Below are 22,300 nucleotides of genomic sequence, written 5' to 3' on the forward strand. Positions count from 1 at the left end.
AAAACAAACAAAATAGTGTCAATGTCAAAGCTTTTTGTAATTTAATTGAAAACAAGTTAAAAGGCGCGGGAATCTCGTTTTATTTACTGTAATTCGAAAATAAAATGCGTCGTAATTGGAGGGGCCGATACAGAAATAATTGGTACCGTCCTCGTAATCAGGGCAGTTCAAATAATGCTGATAATCGAAGTTTGAACGATTCCTGTAATACAACACGACCAAGCACTTCGGCCGTGTCTAGAGCACCGGCAAATCAGTTGCCGATTATTGTGCCCATATATGCCGGAAATAATGTGTGGAGTCTATACTTCCCTTCACGAGGTAAGTTTTATCAATTAAGTACTGTAATCACGAACTCCCTTCTCCTTGCAAGACATGTTAAGTTTGTGGTTACAGTATTTTTATATTCACGGTTTGTATTTTTAGATCAATCTGACCCTGAAATCAATGACCACATCAAATGCTTCAAAGTGTTCATAGAAGAGAACAGGAATATGTTTGATTTGGAGAAAATTGACCAAACTCGGAGCATCCCTTTGGATATTCAAAGTTTACTGAACGATAAACAATTTATCAGCGGGTGGTCAACATTTAATTCCGATCTATCTGAGAAGCCTGATGTTACTTTGCCTCTACTGGAATACTGTCTACATGAGGTACCTATACAAGTTCACATTTTCGAATTTCCAACCTTTATTATGAAAACTTGATTACATTATTACTTGAAGCAGTAACTGAGGATGCAACCGGGATAAATTTCGTGACCATTATGTTGTTGTGTTACTTGTTGTTTTGTTTTTTGTCACGAATAAACACTCTATTCTCTAAATGCTAAAACAGAGAGTGGAGAAGTAAAACCTGATTGTAATTTCTAATTATTATAGTGCAGGAAGATCCTCCAATTAACCTTTTCAATGCCATGTCAAACATAAAGGCTGTCACTCGAACTCCATGTCACCGAAGTGTCAAAACTGAAATTGAACTCTGAAATTGAACTTTATGCATATGCACGTAGGTCTATGTTGCTCTGTGGTTGGTGACGGATTAATCAGTCTTTGGCGTTGAACCTACAGTGCGGATATATTGGTCATTGGCGTCCAAAGGTTAACATCAGTCTTAAGTGTAGACTAGTTATAATTTTATTGGCTAACAGAAGAAAAAATAAATACTGTTTTGTTTTTATTTTATATTTAACTTTCAGGCACTCAAGTGTGAAACAAAGATAAAAGTAAGAATTCTAAACCACCAGCCTGTTGTGCCCATTGCCAATTTGAAGGTCAACTACTTTGGTAAATATAACACTCGTTTAAATATAACTTAGACATATTATTAAATTCATTAAAGACATTAAGAAATCCCAAGTAGATGTAAAGAGTTTTAATAACAAAACTTCCATAAGACACAGACATATTAAATATATTAAAAACGGGTCTTAAAATACGTGAGTGACCCTTTTTAGGGTTCCGTACCCAAAGGGTAAAACGGGACCCTATTACTAAGACTTCGCTGTCCGTCCGTCCGTCCGTCTGTCACCAGGCTGTATCTCACGAACCGTGATAGCTAGACAGTTGAAATTTTCACAGATGATGTATTTCTGTTGCCGCTATAACAACAAATACTAAAAACAGAATAAAATAAAGATTTAAATGGGGCTCCCATACAACAAACGTGATTTTTGACCAAAGTTAAGCAACGTCGGGAGTGGTCAGTACTTGGATGGGTGACCGTTTTTTTTGTTACTTTTTTGGTTTTTTTTTGCATTATGGTACGGAACCCTTCGTGCGCGAGACCGACTCGCACTTGCCCGGTTTTTAATATATTTAATATAGATGTAAAGAGCTTAAGAAAGCCCAAGTAGATGTGTGGACGACCCAGAACAGATACGCTTGGCGAAGAATGACGAGGAGAGCCAACCCCAAATGTTATGGAAAAAGGCTATAGGCGAAGGAGAAGATTATTAAAGTCATTAATTTTAAAATTGACTATATATTTATGGAAATTAATAGTGGCAATTGCATACATTTCCACTTCTAACTGGCTACTATTTTCAAACTATGGTCTGCTATTGAATTAGTCTAAACAACACTATTAAGACCTTTCACCACAAAAAATATCACACACAGTTTACTATGTTCATTCTAATAAAGATATCAATAAGATTCTGCCTGAAAAGAAAAAAAATCGTAGTGAAGCACCTATGCGCTATGGACTCTGTGTTACTTAGCAGATATCAAGACGGTGTGAGAACTCGCATGCGAGTTTTATTACATTGCGGTATTTGATTGGTCGGCTGAATTAAATGTAACCAATAGTCCTCAATGTAACTAAAATCGCATACGAATTCTCGCGCCGTCTAAATTTAATCAGCCCTTATTCAGGTGCATTAGACAATTTTATCATTTGTTTAAGGCAAGCTGGTCACCATCAAAGGCACAGTCATAAGGGTCGGCAGCGTGGGATTGACATGTACTAGCATGGCGTTTGAATGCTCCAGTTGTCATGCTGTGCAAGCGGTAGTTCAGCCACAGGGAGTATTCACAGGTGAAACATATAAACAGCACTTTTTCCAAAACTTTAAACATCAATCCTCCTTGGAAATTAACTCATTCGTCATTTATTTCTGCTATTTAACACACGGCATAAGGGTGTCAGGATTATGCAAAATTGAACACTATCATTTTGAAATAAAATTCAAAATCAGGTGCGAAATATCTGCCTTATAAAAGTATAAAAGTTTCTGGAAGGGATTAATCAATTGAGGTATACACCAGCGAGGATGCATCCATTAAACATTATTCCTGGTGATTTAGACCACTGATTTATCTCACTATTAAGGAGGCAGTTAGCAACCTGAAGACACTGCTAGGTTTCATGGAGGAGCTGGGTGGCTAGAGTAGTGCTACTTCGTTTTCACGCAAAATAGGCACAATGGTTGTCGACTTGCGGAAAATGCCCAGTATAACTATCTTACTATTTTGGGAAGAAAACTATTGTAAAAGAAATAACATAAATATTATGAATTTCAGCGCCCAGTTTTTGCCAGAGTTGTAGAAGTGGTACTAAATTTGAACCACTGCAGTCATCACCTTTCACCATTACTACGGATTGGCAGGTGGCAAAAATTCAGGAAATACAATCACAGGTAATCTTTCCATTAATATCCAATGTAGTTATTTATATATCTCTGTTACAATGTGCGGTCAGTGTTGAAGTGCAGTAGGTATGCATCTTGCACTGTTTCTATTTATTTTATTTTTATTTAAGCCTTTATTTTTCCTTAAATAGTATTTCATTATGATGTTGTTGTTTATTTTACTATATTAAGGACCCCTTTCGGGTATAGGCCTGTTTCTATACAGGACATTATTTTTGTCCGCCAAGTTTAACAGTTCTGGAAAATAACTCTAAATAAAATATTATTCGTGTGCACACACCAACAATCAGCCCGAAACATGTATAAGTAGTCTACAATGATTTATCAGATTTAGACTCTATTTTGAACCCGCAAGGCACAAAGCGTACACAATCTTTATATTTTCTAGATTGCTTCCGGAACCATTCCAAGAAGTGTGGAGATAGAGCTGAAAGGAGACCTTGTTGGTACAGCGTGTCCTGGCGACGTGCTCTCAGTAACTGGGATAGTGCAAGTATATCATTTAATTCTTATTAATTAATACGCCATAATGTACAGTCAAGATATGTAGGTAGGTATATATTTTATACACTATTACAAAGGTGTAAGGTGCAAAAGAGTAAACATTGAGGTGAATGTCAACTGGCTTTTCAGTGCCTATATCTCTCTTTTAGACGTAGTTTAAGGACATACTGGGGTCCATATCATCATACAAATTCTATCTTTTTCTCTTTGCAGGTTCGAGGTGAAAGCAAAGGTGGCGAAGACAAGAGAGCTGCCCGGCTCCTGCAACTATACATAGAAGCAGTATCCATACACAGCCAGAGGAACCTTAGCAATCCGACACTCTCTTTCACTTTGAAAGACTATTATGCTATCCAGGTAACTTGGTTAACTGATTGTTCTTCTCTTAGGGCTCATTTATGGCCCGGCCACGACTTTGCGCGACTGGCGGCGGCAGCGGTGGCAACCATAGGTGCATGGGAACGAAAGATCCGATCGCTGTGTCTCGCTCTAACCTATGGCCGCCGCTCGGTCGTCGCCGGGCCATTAGATTAGACGTAGACGGTACGAAGACTCGTATGTGATTTTCATTAAGGACGGCGGTATTTGATATCGGTCGGCAAAATATGATGTAAGTGACCTCAATACTTCGTAAAGTAATTCAAATCCCATGAGAGTTATCACGCCGTCTAAATAATTAATTTAATGAGCCCTATTTCTACTCCAATACCCATTACCGTATTTTCGCGTTAAAATTCCAATTAAAACTAGTTATACGTGGTGGTGGTGGGGCAGAATTCACCATCACTTGTAAGTGTTGATATATAGCTACAGTCAACTGTAAAAATATGGGTGTAGACAACTTACTCAAAAATATGTCCCATAGTGAATTAATTCACTGACAAGGGTTATGGGACATATTTTTGAGATGATTTGTACACTCATATTTTTACACTGTGTACACTCTAGAACAACAGCTCGATACTGCCCTAAAGCTCACTCACTCAGAAGTCATTAATCGGAAGCTTGAACTAAATTATCCATTTTTATTTTATTTATCTGTATTTCAGGAAATCCACGCTTCCGAAGACGTATTCCGTCTGCTAGTCCACTCTCTATGCCCTGCTATATTCGGGCACGAAGCAGTGAAAGCGGGCCTCATCCTCGGGCTCATGGGGGGCACGGAGCTGGAGGACGGCCCGCGGGCCAACCCCCACGTGCTGGTGGTCGGGGACCCTGGCTTGGGGAAGTCGCAGTTACTACAGGCAGCTGCTCATGCTGCCCCAAGAGGTGAAATCAAATGAACCTTATGACCTTTATTATAAGGTTCTTTTCGGTCTATTAGTTTACTCGGTGTTACCGTGGCTTGGAGAAATTCTAGACAAGGAGCAAATACGTGAAATTAGTCTTATAGGCTTGGTTGGCTACAGCGTCATCTATCGAAAAAAGTATAATTTCTTGATTTGATGGTTTTCAACGAGTTCGTGTTTCTATAGACCGACCGCTCAACTGAGTCCTCGCCTGCGCGGTACGCGGGCGACGGGGCGGGGCGACGTGCGGGTGGCGGGGAAGGTGCGGGCGGGTGTACGCAGTTGAGCGGTCGGTCTATAGTGTACGCAGCTTAGCATAGCAACGTTGGTCAATTTGCGTGTCCAGCTACTTGCCAATGCATCTATATTAGTCAAAGTCAACAAATATTTTATTGTTTAAGGCTGGTATTTTCCTTGTCCAATGTGTATTTTGTCATTTTTGTCTCACATTTTACTTGGATAGAGTTAGACGCAATGACATTGGACCAAGATATTGGACAGGTCGAATACCATCTTAAGATCATTCAGATTTCTTGAATTGAGTTATAATATATTAAATGTAATATTATTTTACTCAGGTGTCTACGTATGTGGTGCTTCCGCCTCCGCGGGCGGTTTGACCGTGGCCTTAGGACGGGAAGCGGGCGGCGACTTCGCTTTGGAAGCCGGGGCTTTGGTGCTAGCGGATAAAGGAGTTTGCTGTGTCGATGAACTGGATAAGGTCTGTTTTGAAAATCGCATTACTCGGATGTCTACTGTCTACCGCGCAGGTGCTTCGGTTTTCGCGGGCGGTTTGACCGTGGCCTTTGGACATAAAGCGGGAGAAGACTTCGCGTTAGAAACCGGTACTTTGATGTTAGCGAATAAAATATTTTGCTCAGTTGATAAACTGCATATGGTATGCATTATATTATTGATTCAAGTATGGGCGCAATAAGAAGTGACACTGTACCTACAGGTCTTGCGTAGATACGTAGGTACGTGAACATGAAGGTTCATTTTTAACTGTAATCGTGCATGTCGTTGTCACTAGGGTTACGCGTTAAAGGGTTAAAGAAAAGCACAGTATGCAATAACATATGCTTATATTGATAACGTTTTATTGTAAAAATATATTGCACTTAATTACAGATGACGGCACACCACAGTAGTCTCTTAGAAGCCATGGAGCAAAGACGCGTCAGCGTGGCCAAGGGAGGCGTCGTGTGCAGCCTGGCCGCGCGCGCCACCGTACTCGCCGCCGCCAACCCTACCGGCGGCAGCTACAACAAGTACGTTGCTTGCAGCGATATGGTTTTTTATAATTCAAAACCAGACTTTGAAGATGCGCTGCAGGAAGGCAAAACTCTGATGTAACCGGTAGTTGACCGTGTTAATGTGGGCAGCAAGCCTGATGGTGGGCTACGAAGGCTTGCAAAATCTAAAGTTAGACCAGCGTAGAGCCAAAGGCGCAATGCGTTCCAGGTTGACTTGCTTCCATGCGAAGACCTAGCTAAACGAAACGACATATCGAAGGCACGAAGGTAAGGCTCACTACATCAGTATTTTAGAAGCCATGGAGCAAAGACGCGTCAGCGTGGCCAAGGGCGGCGTCGTGTGCAGCCTGGCCGCGCGCGCCACCGTACTCGCCGCCGCCAACCCTAACGGGGGCAGCTACAACAAGTACGTTGCTTGCAGCGATATGGTTTTTTATAATACTAAACCAAACTGAAGACCCGGTTCAATCTTACCAAAGGCTAACTTGCAGGAGGGCAAAACTTTGATGTAACCGGTGGTGGACCGTTTTAATGTGTAATGGCTTGTAATGTTGAATGTAAAGGCTTGCAAAGGCTTAAGTTTTAGCTCAGCGTAGAGGCGAAGGCGCAATGCGTTCCAGCTTGATTTGCTTCCCTGCGAAGATCTAGCTCAATGAAACGACATCTCGAAGGCACGAAGGTAAGGCTCACTACATCAGTCTCTTAGAAGCCATGGAGCAAGGACGCGTTAGCGTGGCCAAGGGAGGCGTCGTGTGCAGCCTGGCCGCGCGCGCCACCGTACTCGCCGCCGCCAACCCTAACGGGGGCAGCTACAACAAGTACGTTGCTTGCAGCGATATGGTTTTTTATAATACAAAACCAGACTTTGAAGATGCGCTTCGAGCATACAAAAGGCTGACAGGCTGCAGGAGGGAAATACTCATGTAACCAGTAGTTGACCGTGATACTGGCTTGTAATGTAAATGTAAAGGCTTGCAAAAGCTATAGTTTTAGACCAGCGTAGAGCCGAATGCGCAATGCGTTCCAGCTTGATTTGCTTCCGTGCGAAGACCTAGTTAAACGAAACAGCATATCGAAGGCACGGGGGTAAGGCACACCACAGCAGTCTTAAAAGCCATGGAGCAATGGCGCATCGAAAAGGGCGGCGTCGTCGTATGCAGACTGGCCGCGCGCGCCACCGTACTCGCCGCCGCCAACCCCAATGGCAACTATATTTTATATAAGTTAGTTTATATTTATGGTATTTATGTTAATTTACGCTCTTTTTGTATATTTGTTTTACCCTAACTTATATTTAACCAAATGATCATCAATAAAAAACAGAAGTACGTTGTTTGCAGCGGTATGGTTTTTTTATGTAAAACCAGACTTTGAGGAACCCGCTTTCACCTTGAATGGTGTAGGTTGAGCTGCAGGGGGGGGGGGCACGGTGGAATGGTCTGCGAACCCGTGGCGTCCCCCAATAACGGTAACGCGGGCAACGCCGCAGGGGATGTTAGTGGGTATTCTCTTCCCCTCCCTCTGCTTAGCAGAGGGAGTTACGGGAGGAGCGAGTCCCACATACCACCCCCTCCCCCTTGGGGGTGAGATGCCTAAATGCATTTACCCCTGCGTCAAAAAAAAAAAAGTTGAGCTGCAGGAGGGCAGAAATCGAACTTAACCGGCAGTTGACTGTTTTAACCCTTTACCAGGCTAAGGGATATATATTTCCCACATGCGGCACTTCAAACATGTGTTCTATTTTCGATGAGTAAGACTGGCATTAGATTGTCATATTTGAACTGTCAGCCTGGTAAAGGGTTAAAGGCGGACCAGAGGTCTGCAGGCCCAACGGTTTATCAACGACCTGCGAATAGGCAAAAATGTAACTTGACCAAAAATTGTTAGATATATAATAATAATATGGTTTACAGGGCCAAGACTGTTGCTGAAAATTTGAAGCTTAATTCTGCTCTGTTGTCAAGATTCGACCTCGTGTTTATACTGCTGGATCAACCTGATGAGGTGAGTTTCTCTTATCAATCAACATCTAGAGAATACAATATGCAATGCAAGTGGTTCTAAAAAAGTTTATACAGTGCAGATGCACTGAACAAATACGTGATTCTATCATGCTGAGAGATGTTTATTTTATTAATAGGTATTTTCCTTGGACTTTCTCAGGATATTTTTTTTTGTTTTAGAAAATTGACGCCATGCTATCAGAACACGTACTAGCAATGCATTCTGGGCATAAACGCCAGAATTCCGCGAAGAATGTTCTAAACACGACCATCAATACCAGTCAAAGTGACAATGATGCCTCTCTAAGGTAAATAGAACTTATTTCATACTTGAATACCTATACTAATATCAAGCCCGCGGTATGGTTAATATAAAATACATACGTTCTAAGAAACTAATTGGTACAGCCAGGATTCGAACCCATGATCTCAGTTTTGGAAGCCGTACGTAATATTATTGTAAAACTAGTCTTTCTACAGGTAGTACCTACATTATTCGAAGGGGCAAATTTTGACAGGGAAATAAATAGGAATATCATGCTTTAATATAAATAAATGCTAGTTTAACATCCGCTCATATCTTATCAAGAAATTAAATAGGCTCATTTTCCACATTAACACTTACTTAATGTGACTAATATTCCAATTTTCCAGCTGACAACTGATTCTACTTCGTTAATTTCAGTTAATTGTTAATTTCTTCAATTTCACACGATAGGCACCTAGTGTTCATTCGAAAACATTTTTTTAATTATATCCATAAAACCATTACTTAATCATTTCGATTCACAGCAAGCGTGGCATGACATAGCATTAATTTGTTTACATATTTTAAATTTATAAATTATATATTTATGTAATTTACTTTTTAGCAAGCGGTTACGCCTAAGGCCCGGCGAAGTGATTGACACGCTGCCTCTCGTCCTACTCCGCAAGTATATCGCCTACGCGCGGAGATACGTCCATCCGAAGCTAAGCAACGATGCAGCAAACGTACTGCAGGAGTTCTATTTGGAGTTGCGTCACAATCACCAAGACGACGGCACGCCTATCACTACCCGGCAGCTTGAAGCCTGCATTAGGTTGACTCAGGTACGTTTGGAGCCCCCCCGCGGGTTGCTCACTGTGGCCGCATAAACATCTACACGCGAGTGACGTTTTAAGTTTTGGGTAAACTGAAATCTGCTTGTTCCCAAATACCCTTTTCATATATTTTTGCATTTATTTATGTTTTGTCTCTTTCTACACTAATCATAATTTTAGTATAGGGTAAACCTAAATTGCGTAATTCCTAACTACCCATTTAGTTATACCAATATTTTGTCTCTGTCTCTCTCATGTAGCTGTTTGTTATTTTTAGCGTAAGGTAAACCTAAATAGTGATAATTTAAACTACCCTTTTCCAGCGCAGTAACATTCTATCTCTTTCTTTCTCATGTGCCTACTATGTTCGTCTCATGACTGCAAACTTGTATAAAAGGAAGACGGTTTTCTAAATAATTTTTAAGAAAAAAAAACCGACTTCTATGGGGCCCGGTGAAAGATTATGGTAGATGGTGCACTATGTAGAAAAGGAGGTAAAACCAGTACCTACTTTCTAGTAGCATTTCGTTTCCGTAAGGGTCGTAGTTATCTAGCCTAACCTAACCCACTTCTCTGATAGCAGTTCGGTTCTGTGAGGATCGCAGTTCGAACCTAATCAAACCCACTTTTCTAGTAGCATTTCATTTCTGTAAGACTCGCAGTTCTAACCAAACCTAACCCACTTTTGTTCGGTTCTGTGAGGATCGCAGTTCAAACCTAACCTAACCCACTTAACGGCGCATGCGGTGCGGTGTACGGGAGTTTGAGCGGGAGGGGTTTGGCATCATCATACCCACATTTTATGGTAGGTAATCATAGTGGTTTTCCGGGTCTCTGAGTCAGAGTCCGGGTCCGAGTCCCGGTCCAAGTCCGGGTCCGGGTCCGAGTCCGGGTCCGAGTCCGGGTCCGAGTCCGGGTCCGAGTCCGGGTCCGAGTCCGAGTCCGGGTCCGAACCGGATCCGGGTATGAGTCCGGGTCCCAGTCCAAGTCAAAATCGAAATTCGAAATCACCAAACATGTACTATGCGTCGTTGAAGAGTTCTGTTCTGATCATCACCAGCAGTTCCACTTCATCAAATGCGACAGTTTTTAATGTAAATGCTTGATTTTATGATGAAAATACAAAAAATTATATACGTATGCCTTTAAGATTTGAGGAGTTCCCTCGATTCCTTATGGATCCCATCATCAGAACTCGAGCTTGACAAAAATGTGGCTTAAAAACTAAACTTGCTTAACAAACATAACGAAGAGGACAAATCGCCAAACGTGAACTATGCGTCGTTGAAGAGTTCCATTCTGATCATCATCAGCATTTCCACTTCATCAAATGCGACAGTTTTTAATGAAAATGCTTGATTTTCTGATGAAAATACAAAAATCTCTATACGCATGCCTTTAAAATTTGAGGAGTTCCCTCGATTTCTCATGGATCCCATCATCAGAACTCAAGCTTGATAAAATTGTGGCTTAAAAACTTAACTTGCTTAACAAACATAACGGAGAGGACAAATCGCCAAAGGTGAACTATGCGTCGTTGAAGAGTTCCGTTCTGATAATCATCAGCAGTTCCACTTCATCAAATGTCACGTTTTTGAATGTATATGCTTGATTTGTTGTTAAAAACATAAAAATCACCATATGTATGCCTTTAAGATTTGAGGAGTTCCGTCGATTCCTCATGGATCCCATCATCAGAACTAGATTTTGACAAAAACGGGACCAATCTGTATACATATACATACAATCAAAAAAATAATTTTCAAAATCGGTCCAGTAATGACGGAGATATGGAGTAACAAACATAAAAAAAAAAAAAAAAAAATAAAAAAAATAAAAAAAAAAAAACATACAACCGAATTGATAACCTCCTCCTTTGGGATTTGGAAGTCGGTTAATAAAGGTCATTACATCCCTGAATCTGCTTTCATTCACAAGCCACAGCTCTCACCTCAACAGTGGTGACCCCGACTACAGCGTTAAGATCAGAATGGGCGAAAACGACAAGCAACAGCCGCCAGCCCTGGCACCAGCTCCAGCGACACCATCAGTACCAGCACCTGCGACAACATCACATTCGGCACCTACCATCATTCCAATTATTAGCGGAAATGAAATATCAGGAGTATCAGTTGGACTGCGTATCCCACCTATTTGGCGCGACAAGCTTCGAGCTTGGTTTACACATTTCGAAGCTATTATGAATTCACAGAAGAAAGGGGATCAAGCTATGTACGAGCTAGTCCTGGGGCAACTAGAACGTCAAGATATCGACGAGATCTACGACCTATTGATTCACCCGCCAGAAAGCAACAAATATCAAGCCATCAAGCAAAGATTAATAGACGTCTACGAAGAATCAGAGCAAAGAAATGTGCAGCGCGTTTTAGCCGGTCTAGAGCTAGGCGATTTAAAACCATCACAATTACTGAGAAGAATGCAAAACCTATCCGGCGATCATCTGTCAGAGGCAACGCTTCGCAGCAAGTGGTTGATGCAGCTTCCTAGCAGCGTCAGCTCTGTGCTAGCACTCAGCGAGAAGGCAAGCTTACAAGAAATAGCTTTGATGGCGGATAAAATGATGGAACAGCAATCGCGTCACGAAGTGTCCGCTATTCAGATCAGTACTCACTCTCAATCCCAACCTGTACCTGCACCACAACAAGAAGTTTTCGCCGCCGCTCAACCTTATTCAGCGCCATCTACATCATCAGCTTCAAAACATCGCATATTAGAAGATAAAATAGACAGATTGACTGAAGCCATTACGCAGCTCGTCGCAACGCAGACGCACGACCGACGCGGTCGCTCGCCGCAGCGCAACTGGCGCGGGCGCCGTGACCATAGCCGTTCCGTATCTCGGAGGCGCGGCTTCCGCTCACACCGTAGCGTAACACCGTTCGATTCGTCGTACTGCTACTTTCATCAAAAATTCGGCCAGGATGCATATAGATGTACTCAACCATGTACATTTAATCAGCAGTCAACTACAACAGCGGGAAACTAAAACCAGCGTTGGACGAGACGGGATCCAGCGCCCTCAACAAGTCATACCGTCTATTTATCACCGATAAGAAATCCAAACTCTCGTTCCTCATCGACACTGGCGCCAACATCAGCGTGATACCTAAAAGAAGAAACGTACAAATGCAGCCGACAACGTTCAATTTGTACGCAGCGAACAACACAGTTATACCTACATACGGAGAGAAAACTATGGAGCTAGATTTAAACCTACGACGGCCGTATCGCTGGAAATTTATAATCGCCGCGGTATCAAGACCCATCATCGGCGCAGATTTCTTAAAACATCATAAATTACTCGTGGATGTCGCCGACCGAACCCTCATCGACAAACAAACAAGTCTCTCCGTCAGAACTCCAGTCTGCAAGTACCAAGAACCGTCTATAAGAAGTATAGACATCCAACAGAAGTACCACGACATTTTAGCAGATTACCCTGACATTACGCGTCTATCGTCGATGAAAGAAGCACCGAAGCACTCCGTCGAACACTATATTGAAACGACGGGTCCACCGCTACACTGTAAGGCGCGGCCAATTCCACCACATCGTTACGCTGCTGTCAAGAAAGAATTTGAAGTCATGATGGAGCAGGGCTTATGCCGACCAAGCAAGAGCCCATGGGCCAGCCCGTTACACGTTGTCCCTAAAAAGAATGGCGATTTAAGAGTATGCGGAGATTATCGACGGTTGAATGCCATCACGATACCAGATCGCTACCCTGTGCCACGGCTAAAAGACTTCACGTATCAATTAAATGGAAAGAAGATATTCTCCACGCTCGACCTCAATAGGGCATATCAACAACTTCCTGTATATAGCAAGCATATAGAGAAGACCGCCATAGTGACTCCGTTTGGGCTTTTTGAGTGAACCTCAGCCACCCTGGTGTGAGGACTACGCGAAAGATGATGACGGAGAAATACTTTTGGCCAAATATGAACTCCGATATTTCAACGTGGACGAGAGCCTGTATCCCGTGCCAGCAATCCAAAGTCCAGCGCCATACAAGCAGCGACTATGGTACGTTTCAACCAGCCGAGCGAATGATGAATATTCATGCGGACCTGGTCGGACCCCTACCACCATCACACCGCGGGCATCAATACCTACTCACCATCATCGACAGAAAAACCCGTTGGCCTGAAGCAATACCACTGCGTAGCATAACGGCGGAAGTGGTAGCAAAAGAAATATACGAAAAATGGATCACAAGATTCGGCTGCCCGTCCACCATCACTACCGACCAAGGGCGTCAGTTCGAGAGCCAGCTTTTCTCGTCGCTGGCTAAACTACTTGGCATCGAGAAGTACAGGACCACACCTTACCACCCTATGTCGAATGGAATTATCGAAAGATGGCACAGATCGATGAAAACAGCTATCACAGCAAGCCTCGCTAGGCAACATAACAAGTGGCTCGATGTTTTACCCACCGTACTACTGGGACTTCGAGCTGCTACGAGAAGCGACACAGGCGTCAGCGCAGCACAATTAATGTACGGCTGTAGCATAAGGTTGCCAGGAGACTTTTTCGACGCATCTAATACTGCCACCGACCAAGCGATGGACTACGGCTACGTTGACAACCTACGACGAACGATCAGCCAGTACAAAGCAGCGGAGTATTCACGTAAAAATACAAACGTTTTTGTGCACAAAGACCTACGAACGTGCCAAAACGTATTCCTACGCATCGATACGGGACACAAAGCACTTAAACCGCCATACGAGGGCCCTTATCCGGTTTTAAGCCGAGACGGCAAAGTATTTAAACTACAGCTGCCCGGCCGACAAGTAAATGTGTCCATAGATCGCCTGAAACCTGCCTACGTAATTAACGACGACTTATCAGATGGAGCTGATTCAGAACCGAAGACTACTCGCTCAAGAAGAATAAGGAAACCCGTGGTACGCTTCGCTTGAGGGGGAGCACTGTGGCCGCATAAACATCTACACGCGAGTGACGTTTTAAGTTTTGGGTAAACTGAAATCTGCTTGTTCCCAAATACCCTTTTCATATATTTTTGCATTTATTTATGTTTTGTCTCTTTCTACACTAATCATAATTTTAGTATAGGGTAAACCTAAATTGCGTAATTCCTAACTACCCATTTAGTTATACCAATATTTTGTCTCTGTCTCTCTCATGTAGCTGTTTGTTATTTTTAGCGTAAGGTAAACCTAAATAGTGATAATTTAAACTACCCTTTTCCAGCGCAGTAACATTCTATCTCTTTCTTTCTCATGTGCCTACTATGTTCGTCTCATGACTGCAAACTTGTATAAAAGGAAGACGGTTTTCTAAATAAAGGTCATTACATCCCTGAATCTGCTTTCATTCACAAGCCACAGCTCTCACCTCAACACTCACCTTGTCGTGGTGGAGGGGCTTAGTAATCGTGGCTTGGTCACCCACGGTGAAGCGAAGCGGCAACCAGGGCCGGCCTGTTTGACGGTCGGGCTGGCCCGAGGAGGACGCTCCAAGTGGGCTTGTTAAGCCCGCTTGTGACGCGTTGGAGGTGGACCGTCGAGGAAGAGGAGTGTCGGTATTGCGGTGAGCCGTTCTCCCTATCCTCGGCGGCCGAGGTGGGATCACAGGGGAAGAGGCGTGATGGTATTACGATCGCCACTCGCCCTATCCCCTGCGAACTTGGCGGTGCCGTTCCGCTGTAGCGGCGTTGGTGGGGCTGCAGAGGAAGAGGAGTGTCGGTGTTACGATGTGCCGTTCTCCCTGTCCTCTGCAGCCGAATTGTGGTTTTGCGACAGACCCATAGACCTGATCTGTCGCCGGGCACCGGAGAACTTTCTGGCGCCCGTAGCTTCCTTGTGGCGGGCTCGGGGGGGGGTCCGCTACAGTGCAGAACGGAGGCGGAGGAGGAAGGCGCGTCGAACCATCTGGCGCGCCTAGCGTGAAGGGCCTTCGGGCATTTGCTAAGGAGCCGCTCGTGGGCGGCTGCCGCCGGTGGGGTCGCGGATGAGTACGCAAGCGTCCCCGTAACCCCACCAATAGGGCGGCGAGGCGGTATATGGGGGGTTTTTAGTGGGTATACCGTGGGCCTCATTAGCCTAGACGGGAGTCCCACATAACCACTCGGGTCACCCCCCGCACCCGGGTGGTATGCGGAATGCATTTTCCCCCCTACAAAAAAAAAAAAAAAGTACGTTTGGAGCATTCCACGGGCTGTCCCGTACAAACGCATTTTATTTCCTGTGTTGCGACTTTTTTCTCGGCATTTAAAGCAGGCGATTATTTTTCTGTGCATATTTTTGACCATTTGTCATAGAAAAGGAAACTCTTATACCTTTAAATCTTCAGAAACTTCGCGTTTGTACGGGACAACGGTAGACAATTTCATGGAATGCTCCGTTTACTTTAAAAAGAACTTAGCTCGACTTCATGCATATTATTCGTAACTTTGTTAACCCTTTACCAGGCTAAGGGATATATATTTCCCACATACGGCACTTCAAACATGTGTTCTATTTTCGATCAATAAGACTGACATTCGATTGTTATTTTTGAACTGTCAGCCTGGTAAAGGGTTAAATGACAAGATAATTTTAGTATCCTGCACCTAAACTGACTACTTACTAGAAGAAAGTTGAGTAATCTTTTGAACGCCATTAATACCTAAAGTCGTCATTAGGTGATATGACGCTGTCAAAATAAACCTTCACACTTTCAAGTAAGGTTTACATTAGCTTGTTATCATTGGCGTGTCAGTGACTTTTTTGTTTATAACGTAAAGCGTTCAAAGGGTTAAATAGGATGTCTGTCTGTGCCAATCTTGTTCAGTCGCCATCAGGTCAGGAGCGGCGCGGACAAGCGGCCAAGGTACTCAAAAATATTTCTACAGTATGTAATTTAACGTCTTGACAATAGAGATTCAGATATTTGTGAACACCTTGGCCGCTCTCATATATCTGATGTAATTACTTAATTTAGGTACTTCTCCTAAATAAAATTATTTAGAATAAGGTAAAACATCAACCACACACCACACCATAGTCAACCAAATAATATAGTTATTTTTTTTAGGCGCGAGCTAGAGCAGGCTTAAGAGAAGAAGCTACGGTCCAAGATGCCAATGACGTCATCAGCTTATTGAAACACAGTCTCATAGACACGTTCAGTGACGAGTTTGGAAATATACAACTATCTCGCTCAATAAATGGATCGGGTGTCAGCTCTAGAAATAAAGTAAGTCCATGTTCCAAATTATATATTAAAGGAAAAAATGGAAGAATTACGCTTCCGGCAGGACTTGAACCCGCAACCTCCGCAAACCGTGCGTTAGCTCTGCCAATTGAGCTACGGAAGCCTACCAGAATCGTTACCTATGTAACCGTATACCTATGTTTACACGCCTTTGGGCCCAAAGGCGTGTAAACATAAGGGAAGGAATGGAAAGATTCGCAAGATTCTGGTAGGCTTCCGTAGCTCAATTGGCAGAGCTAACGCACGGATTGCGGAGGCTGCGGGTTCAAGTCCTGCCGGAAGCGTAATTTTTCCATTATTTTTTTCAGACGTATCCGCATGTTTAAAAATTAATTAAGTCCATGTTTATTTAAATGTTTATTTAAAAAAGATAACAATTAAAGTCGGATTAAAAATAGAAGGTACCTATTTATTAGCCATAAGACTACATGCACTTATTTAAAAATATTACAACCTATATAGGAACATGAACACCACATAATGTTCGACAGTTTTGTGTCATTTACTGCACTATCACGAATCGTGATAAGTTTCCTAGTTTCTTACTAAATCCAATCGCCACTTTTTACAGAAGAATTAACATGTATATAACTGTATATTACTACCATCGTTCACATTGTTAGCTAATTACCTAATGATCATTTAAGGCCTGTTGGTACAATTGATTTAAACTTCTTGAGTGCCAGACTCTTAGGTCATGTTAGCCCTTTACCAGGCTAAGGGATATATATTTCCCACATACGGCACTTCAAACATGTGTTCTATTTTCGATCAGTAAGACTGACATTCGATTGTTATTTTTGAACTGTCAGCCTAATACCCGTTAATTTTTTATTACAGTTGAAGAAATTTCTGGATGCGTTGACAAGGCGGGCGCACCAGTTAGGCAAAGACGTGTTCACTCGGCAGGAAATGATACAAGTACACCGAGCGGCTGGGGTCGCAGGGGACCCAAACGATCTCATAGAGGCTATGCATACGCACTCCTATTTATTACTTAAGGGATCTAACTTATATCAGTTGATTTCATTCTAACACTGTAAGTTGTTACAATTGTTTTAAACGAAAATAAAATTGTTACTTAAAAAAAGTTTCACTTCACTTTATGAGCCCGGAGAGTATAGGTAAGGCCACACATACAATTTAGGTAATAATGAACAAACTAATATGAATTTATCATACAATACAGGTTCAGTGAAATCGTTGCACGTTGTTCCAAATAACGCCTTCAAACGCTCAAATTATTGAAAGTAAATAAAATGTCTATGATCTAATACAAATGGCTTAATCGTAAATGATCTAGTAATCTTGTCATGTGCACCTTGTGACTCCGCATTCTGCTACGTTGCACATTACATTTAGTCATTAGATTTTTTGCATAATTTTGCGGGCTTCAAATTCGAGTTTTCGTAATCAATATATGTTCTGGAAGGGACGTTTTGAAGGGCTATAGAAACGTGACAGCAACTGTACATTGCTAAGGTCACTATCACAGAGTTCCACGACGAAGGTTGAAGGAAACATGCAAAAAATATATTGGCTACCTTACTACCCGCAAATAAGTAAAAGTTCGATATAGCCGACATTATCAATAGAGGAGTGCATACCATAGCTAAAAATCGTATCTCCATTTCATCTGTTCGTAACACTTCTTTCTTGAACCATTTATATGTTTCAGTGGTTGCAGCAGATTTACCCAGTTGTTCTAAGGTGATGCCTATAAAATTAAGTGCCGACCAAACAAATATGTCCCAGACAGTGCCGTGCCAGAAAAAGATAAATATAAATGTAAAAAATGATGCAGTCAATTTGAGGATTGTCACTGGTAAATTTATATATCTTGGTATTACGCTGAGGCTGGGTTTGTAGATATATCTGAAATTAATGTGAAATAATAAGTGTTTTTGATCAAGATCAAGAGCTTGGCTAGACTAGCCAAGATTATTTCGGTATTAGGTTAGGTTACTATTAGCTAGTGGGACTAGTAGATACACAACGTAACTAGATACATACATAACATAGATACCTATCTATCATTACACAATATTTTAACCCTTTATAAAACGTGAGGGTGTCAGAAATTATGCAAAATTGGACCCTATCACTGTGAAATATACTCCAAAATCATGTGGGAAATATATTCCCTCTGCCTTATTTAGCATGCAAATTGTTAATATTTTTTCGGATTCAGCTAGGTTGTCAAGTGATAACTTAGAAAAATCCACTTAAAATGGAAGCAGGTTTTAAATGGTCTATAAGAGAATTTTTAATGACTCCGAAGATATTTGAATACTTACTTTATCAAAAATTTGTACAGTCCAACATCAAAATATCTCCACATGTGTGAATACACGTGTACCCTGGCTATACACCTCGGGTTCGGCGGGGCTTCTATATTGTCGAGCCGCGCGAATGCCGACGTAGTGCCGTAGAATATGACGTATTTCATGTGGAACTCCAAACCCATCCATAGCCCTCCGCCGCATAGAGCCATGGTAGGTAGGTCTGTGATTGCCTGAAAAAAAAATTAAGTAACAGGAATGTCAAATGTTCTCTCTTACATTAAGTATTGTTTAATACTTTCAATTTAAAACAAACATTATTAATTAAATAATATTTGTGGGGGAAATCACCGTGCAAAAGGCCTGGAGATTTTTTTTTTTATTAATAGGTGTATTGGTATGATATATGTACCTATAAGGTGAGTGATGATGATGAGTTGATTACCATAATTTTTAATTAAGTAGGTAAGTGGCATAATTTTTAGAACATGTATACTACATTATTTCCGATACATTAGGATAGGTAAGGTAGTGTGTACATATTTATGGCACTTTGTCAATCCTTGACTGTAAAAATTTATCTAAATTTATTTTATGGTTAGTCTATTTAAGGTAAAATTATTCAGGCGGAAAAGGAATATTCTTCCGTAATTATTCATTATCCAGGTAAAAAAATATAGTTAGTCTATTTAAGGTAAAATTATTCAGGCGGAAAAGGAATATTCTTCCGTAATTATTCATTATCCAGGTAAAAAAATATAATCTCTTCATTAGCATTTTGTATTGTTGGTGACTTTCATTATGCATGACCAGGAGAGAGAAACTCTTGTGCCTTTTAATATTTTTTAATTAATAATTTCTTTATAATAATGCTTAATTACCTTACTAGCCATCCAACTGTAGTATGGCTGTAAATTGAGTTCACAATTTAAACATTTTATGTCTAATAAATAACTAATAAGGTTGTAAATGGATAAAATACTAGTACGGATTTTTTTTTTATAATGTCTCGAAAAAATCTAGGAACACAATTAGTAGCAAGTTTTACAGAAATAGCCCCTAATAGTTCCATATTATATCCTCTAGCCGCCCAGAGACCTATAAAAAGGTCTCCTGTTCTATTCTAATTTGAACCTTGTGTTGACAAAATAAAATTTCATTTTGCTTGGCAAACTTTGACGTATGGGCGGCTAGAGGTTATAACTTCTCACTAGCGACCTGCCCCAGCTTCACATGGGTTACACAAAACCTTAACAAATATTACAATTAAACCTTCCTCAAAACCCCTCTATTGACAGGTCAAATTCACATGAAAATAATTCTGTCAAGTAGTTTTTGAGTTTATCTCCAACACACAGACAGACTAATTGGGAGACTTTATTTTATAGGGTCAAATGATATAGAAAAAAGAAAATATTATTTTGGTAAGCAGGCACATACGAAACATTAAAATTATATTAAAAAAAAAAAACTTACCTCTATTTCATTCTGCATAGCATAAAAATAAATATAATGGAAAGCTAGATCCAGTAGAAAAGTATATATTGAAAATAGAATCATGTCCACTATGAATCCCTTCATTCTCTTTGTTATATCATTGCTCTTAACATATAAGCTTTTTTCAAAATTTTCATATAGCACTATAGGTCCAGTATGCATAAGGGGCAAGTAAAATATGTAACTTAACATGTTGGTCACAACATCGATTTTAGTGACATTCAATTTATGTTTCATGTCTATGTAGTCAATGCAGAAACTGATGCATCTCAGTTCAATCCATGAAGTACATACTAGCGTCAAATATATCTCTTCATCATAAAAATTTTCAGCATCAAAAATATCCCAGAAGAAGTTTTTGTATTTCATAACATTAAAGCAAAATAGTAAACCAATACTGAGCGTCCATAGAATGGTTTTTCCACCGCCATAGAAGATTACTGCTAGGTATATTATCGGTTGAAAAACAACAAGGGTCATTTGTTTAATGCCCGTATATGCTAGCATGTAAATAATACTTGATAATATATACCAATATTTCAAGTATTTCATGTTAAATGTGCGGACCATTTCAGATATGACAAATTGAAATATCAGGTAATACCAAGACCTTTGAAAGAAAAATTTCCAACAGCTCCACTCAAGGTCTGAAACATCTCTGTGCCTGGACAGAAAGCTCCAGCCATCCACCAGATCTGGCCATTTAGGCTTTTCATTATTACCAAACAATTCTGAAACAAATCTAAAGTTATTCTAGGTATTGAGGCATGAAAAAACAGCAGAAAGAAGTTGTCAATTCATAGTTCATGATTCAGCAACAGGCTTCTTCAAGGGGACACAAAAACCAAAATTATGAATTAAGTTGGTATTGTATATATACACTTATTATTGTATAGTATCTTGTTATTCTTTATAACTAGAGACAAATATATTATCGTCAGCGCTTCAACTATAAATTTATAAAACATTATCATATAGGCCTGTGTCTGTGTTTGTGCCAAAATTTAAGGTATTTAGAAAGCCAAAAGGTATTATTTCGATCCATAGCGAAATTACTAAAGTGTAATATTGATATCATAATAAATACAATTACCACTCTGAACCTGAAATAACTTAAACAAAGAAAATAAATTAGCAAAAATCCATAAACTGAAGTAAAAGTATAATTCGACCGAATTCAATTTGCTTGTCATTTTTTAAGATATGTTGCATTATTAAATAAATATCACAGTTCTATTTAAGAAGTACGTTGTGTACATTTTCTATTTATTATTTACTTTCACATTTTTAAATTTATCCGGTTTCTTGTTGTTACAACAGTAATTTTGACAACTTGACAAGTTTGGTAAGTATGACGTTTCGGATATGAATGAATGGAAAGAATGAATACGAATGAGATTTGGTCGTCTCTACTCGACCAAGAAAAGGGCAATATCGATGAATCGATAGAGTAGTGTCATTTATAATCGAAGTCGAATTTACTAATTTCGCGGTTTTTAATTAATTTTTGTTCTAAAATGTTTTACGTTTGATATACTAATGGAACATTAATAAGCAATAGCTAAGGTGTTTATTACATTAGACTTTATCACATGTTACGTTGTATAAAAATATTTACATTAGAAAAATAGGGATATTCTTCGGTGGGGGTGCCACTTTAAAAGTATGGAGGGTTGAGAATCTAACGCGCCTAACCCGAGCATTTTTTTAATAATTTGTATTAAAATGTTTATGTATTAAGACTATTAAAATACATTTCGTGATAGTCCCCTAGTAAAAACTACTTAAGTTTACTATGACGGCGTTCGACGGGTCCCAAACGAGTAACAACCGCTCAAAGTGGAGAGTTATTGGAGAGACGTATGCGCAACGGTGGGCGAACACACGCTGAAGAAGAAGAAGTTTACTATGACGTCGTATCCAGATTACTCCATTTTTCGCCAATCTGATTCAATTGCCTGATCGAATCAGTAGGTGCGGACGCAAG

At 40.7% G+C, this 22,300-nt stretch overlaps 2 protein-coding genes across 2 annotated transcripts; one reads left to right on the top strand and one right to left on the bottom strand.

Annotated features, from left to right (window-relative positions):
* Positions 1-33: 33 nt before the first annotated feature.
* LOC134680136 (DNA helicase MCM8-like) lies at positions 34-17,763 on the top strand. Its single transcript, XM_063539185.1, has 15 exons — positions 34-321; positions 427-656; positions 1,202-1,289; positions 2,410-2,541; positions 3,027-3,142; positions 3,543-3,647; positions 3,872-4,015; positions 4,708-4,927; positions 5,526-5,668; positions 6,079-6,218; positions 8,117-8,207; positions 8,387-8,514; positions 9,079-9,298; positions 16,355-16,516; positions 17,375-17,763. Exons 1-15 carry the CDS (start codon positions 105-107, stop codon positions 17,567-17,569), a joined length of 2,331 nt encoding a protein of 776 aa, XP_063395255.1. The 5' UTR covers positions 34-104; the 3' UTR covers positions 17,570-17,763.
* A 17-nt stretch (positions 17,764-17,780) lies between these two features.
* LOC134680137 (protein-cysteine N-palmitoyltransferase Rasp) lies at positions 17,781-21,642 on the bottom strand. Its single transcript, XM_063539187.1, has 6 exons — positions 21,591-21,642; positions 21,407-21,425; positions 20,293-21,044; positions 19,698-19,724; positions 18,832-19,049; positions 17,781-18,409 (listed from the first exon to the last, which is right to left on the bottom strand). Exons 3-6 carry the CDS (start codon positions 20,881-20,883, stop codon positions 17,893-17,895), a joined length of 1,353 nt encoding a protein of 450 aa, XP_063395257.1. The 5' UTR covers positions 20,884-21,044; positions 21,407-21,425; positions 21,591-21,642; the 3' UTR covers positions 17,781-17,892.
* Positions 21,643-22,300: the final 658 nt, after the last annotated feature.

This window comes from Cydia fagiglandana, chromosome 3, assembly GCF_963556715.1.
Source record: "Cydia fagiglandana chromosome 3, ilCydFagi1.1, whole genome shotgun sequence".
Lineage (NCBI taxonomy): Eukaryota > Metazoa > Arthropoda > Insecta > Lepidoptera > Tortricidae > Cydia > Cydia fagiglandana.

Bases quoted from the DNA above. Each gene is read 5' to 3' on its own strand.
- LOC134680136 (XM_063539185.1), top strand. From the start codon at position 105: ATGCGTCGTAATTGGAGGGGCCGATACAGAAATAATTGGTACCGTCCT. The intron at 2,542-3,026 runs GTGAAACATATA...TATGAATTTCAG, and splicing joins GCCACAGGGAGTATTCACAG to CGCCCAGTTTTTGCCAGAGT. The intron at 5,669-6,078 runs GTCTGTTTTGAA...ACTTAATTACAG, and splicing joins GTGTCGATGAACTGGATAAG to ATGACGGCACACCACAGTAG.
- LOC134680137 (XM_063539187.1), bottom strand. From the start codon at position 20,883: ATGGTCCGCACATTTAACATGAAATACTTGAAATATTGGTATATATTA. The intron at 19,725-20,292 runs GTAAGTTTTTTT...CTCAATTTACAG, and splicing joins CTATGCAGAATGAAATAGAG to CCATACTACAGTTGGATGGC. The intron at 19,050-19,697 runs GTAATTAAGCAT...TTTTTTTTTCAG, and splicing joins ACAGTTGGATGGCTAGTAAG to GCAATCACAGACCTACCTAC.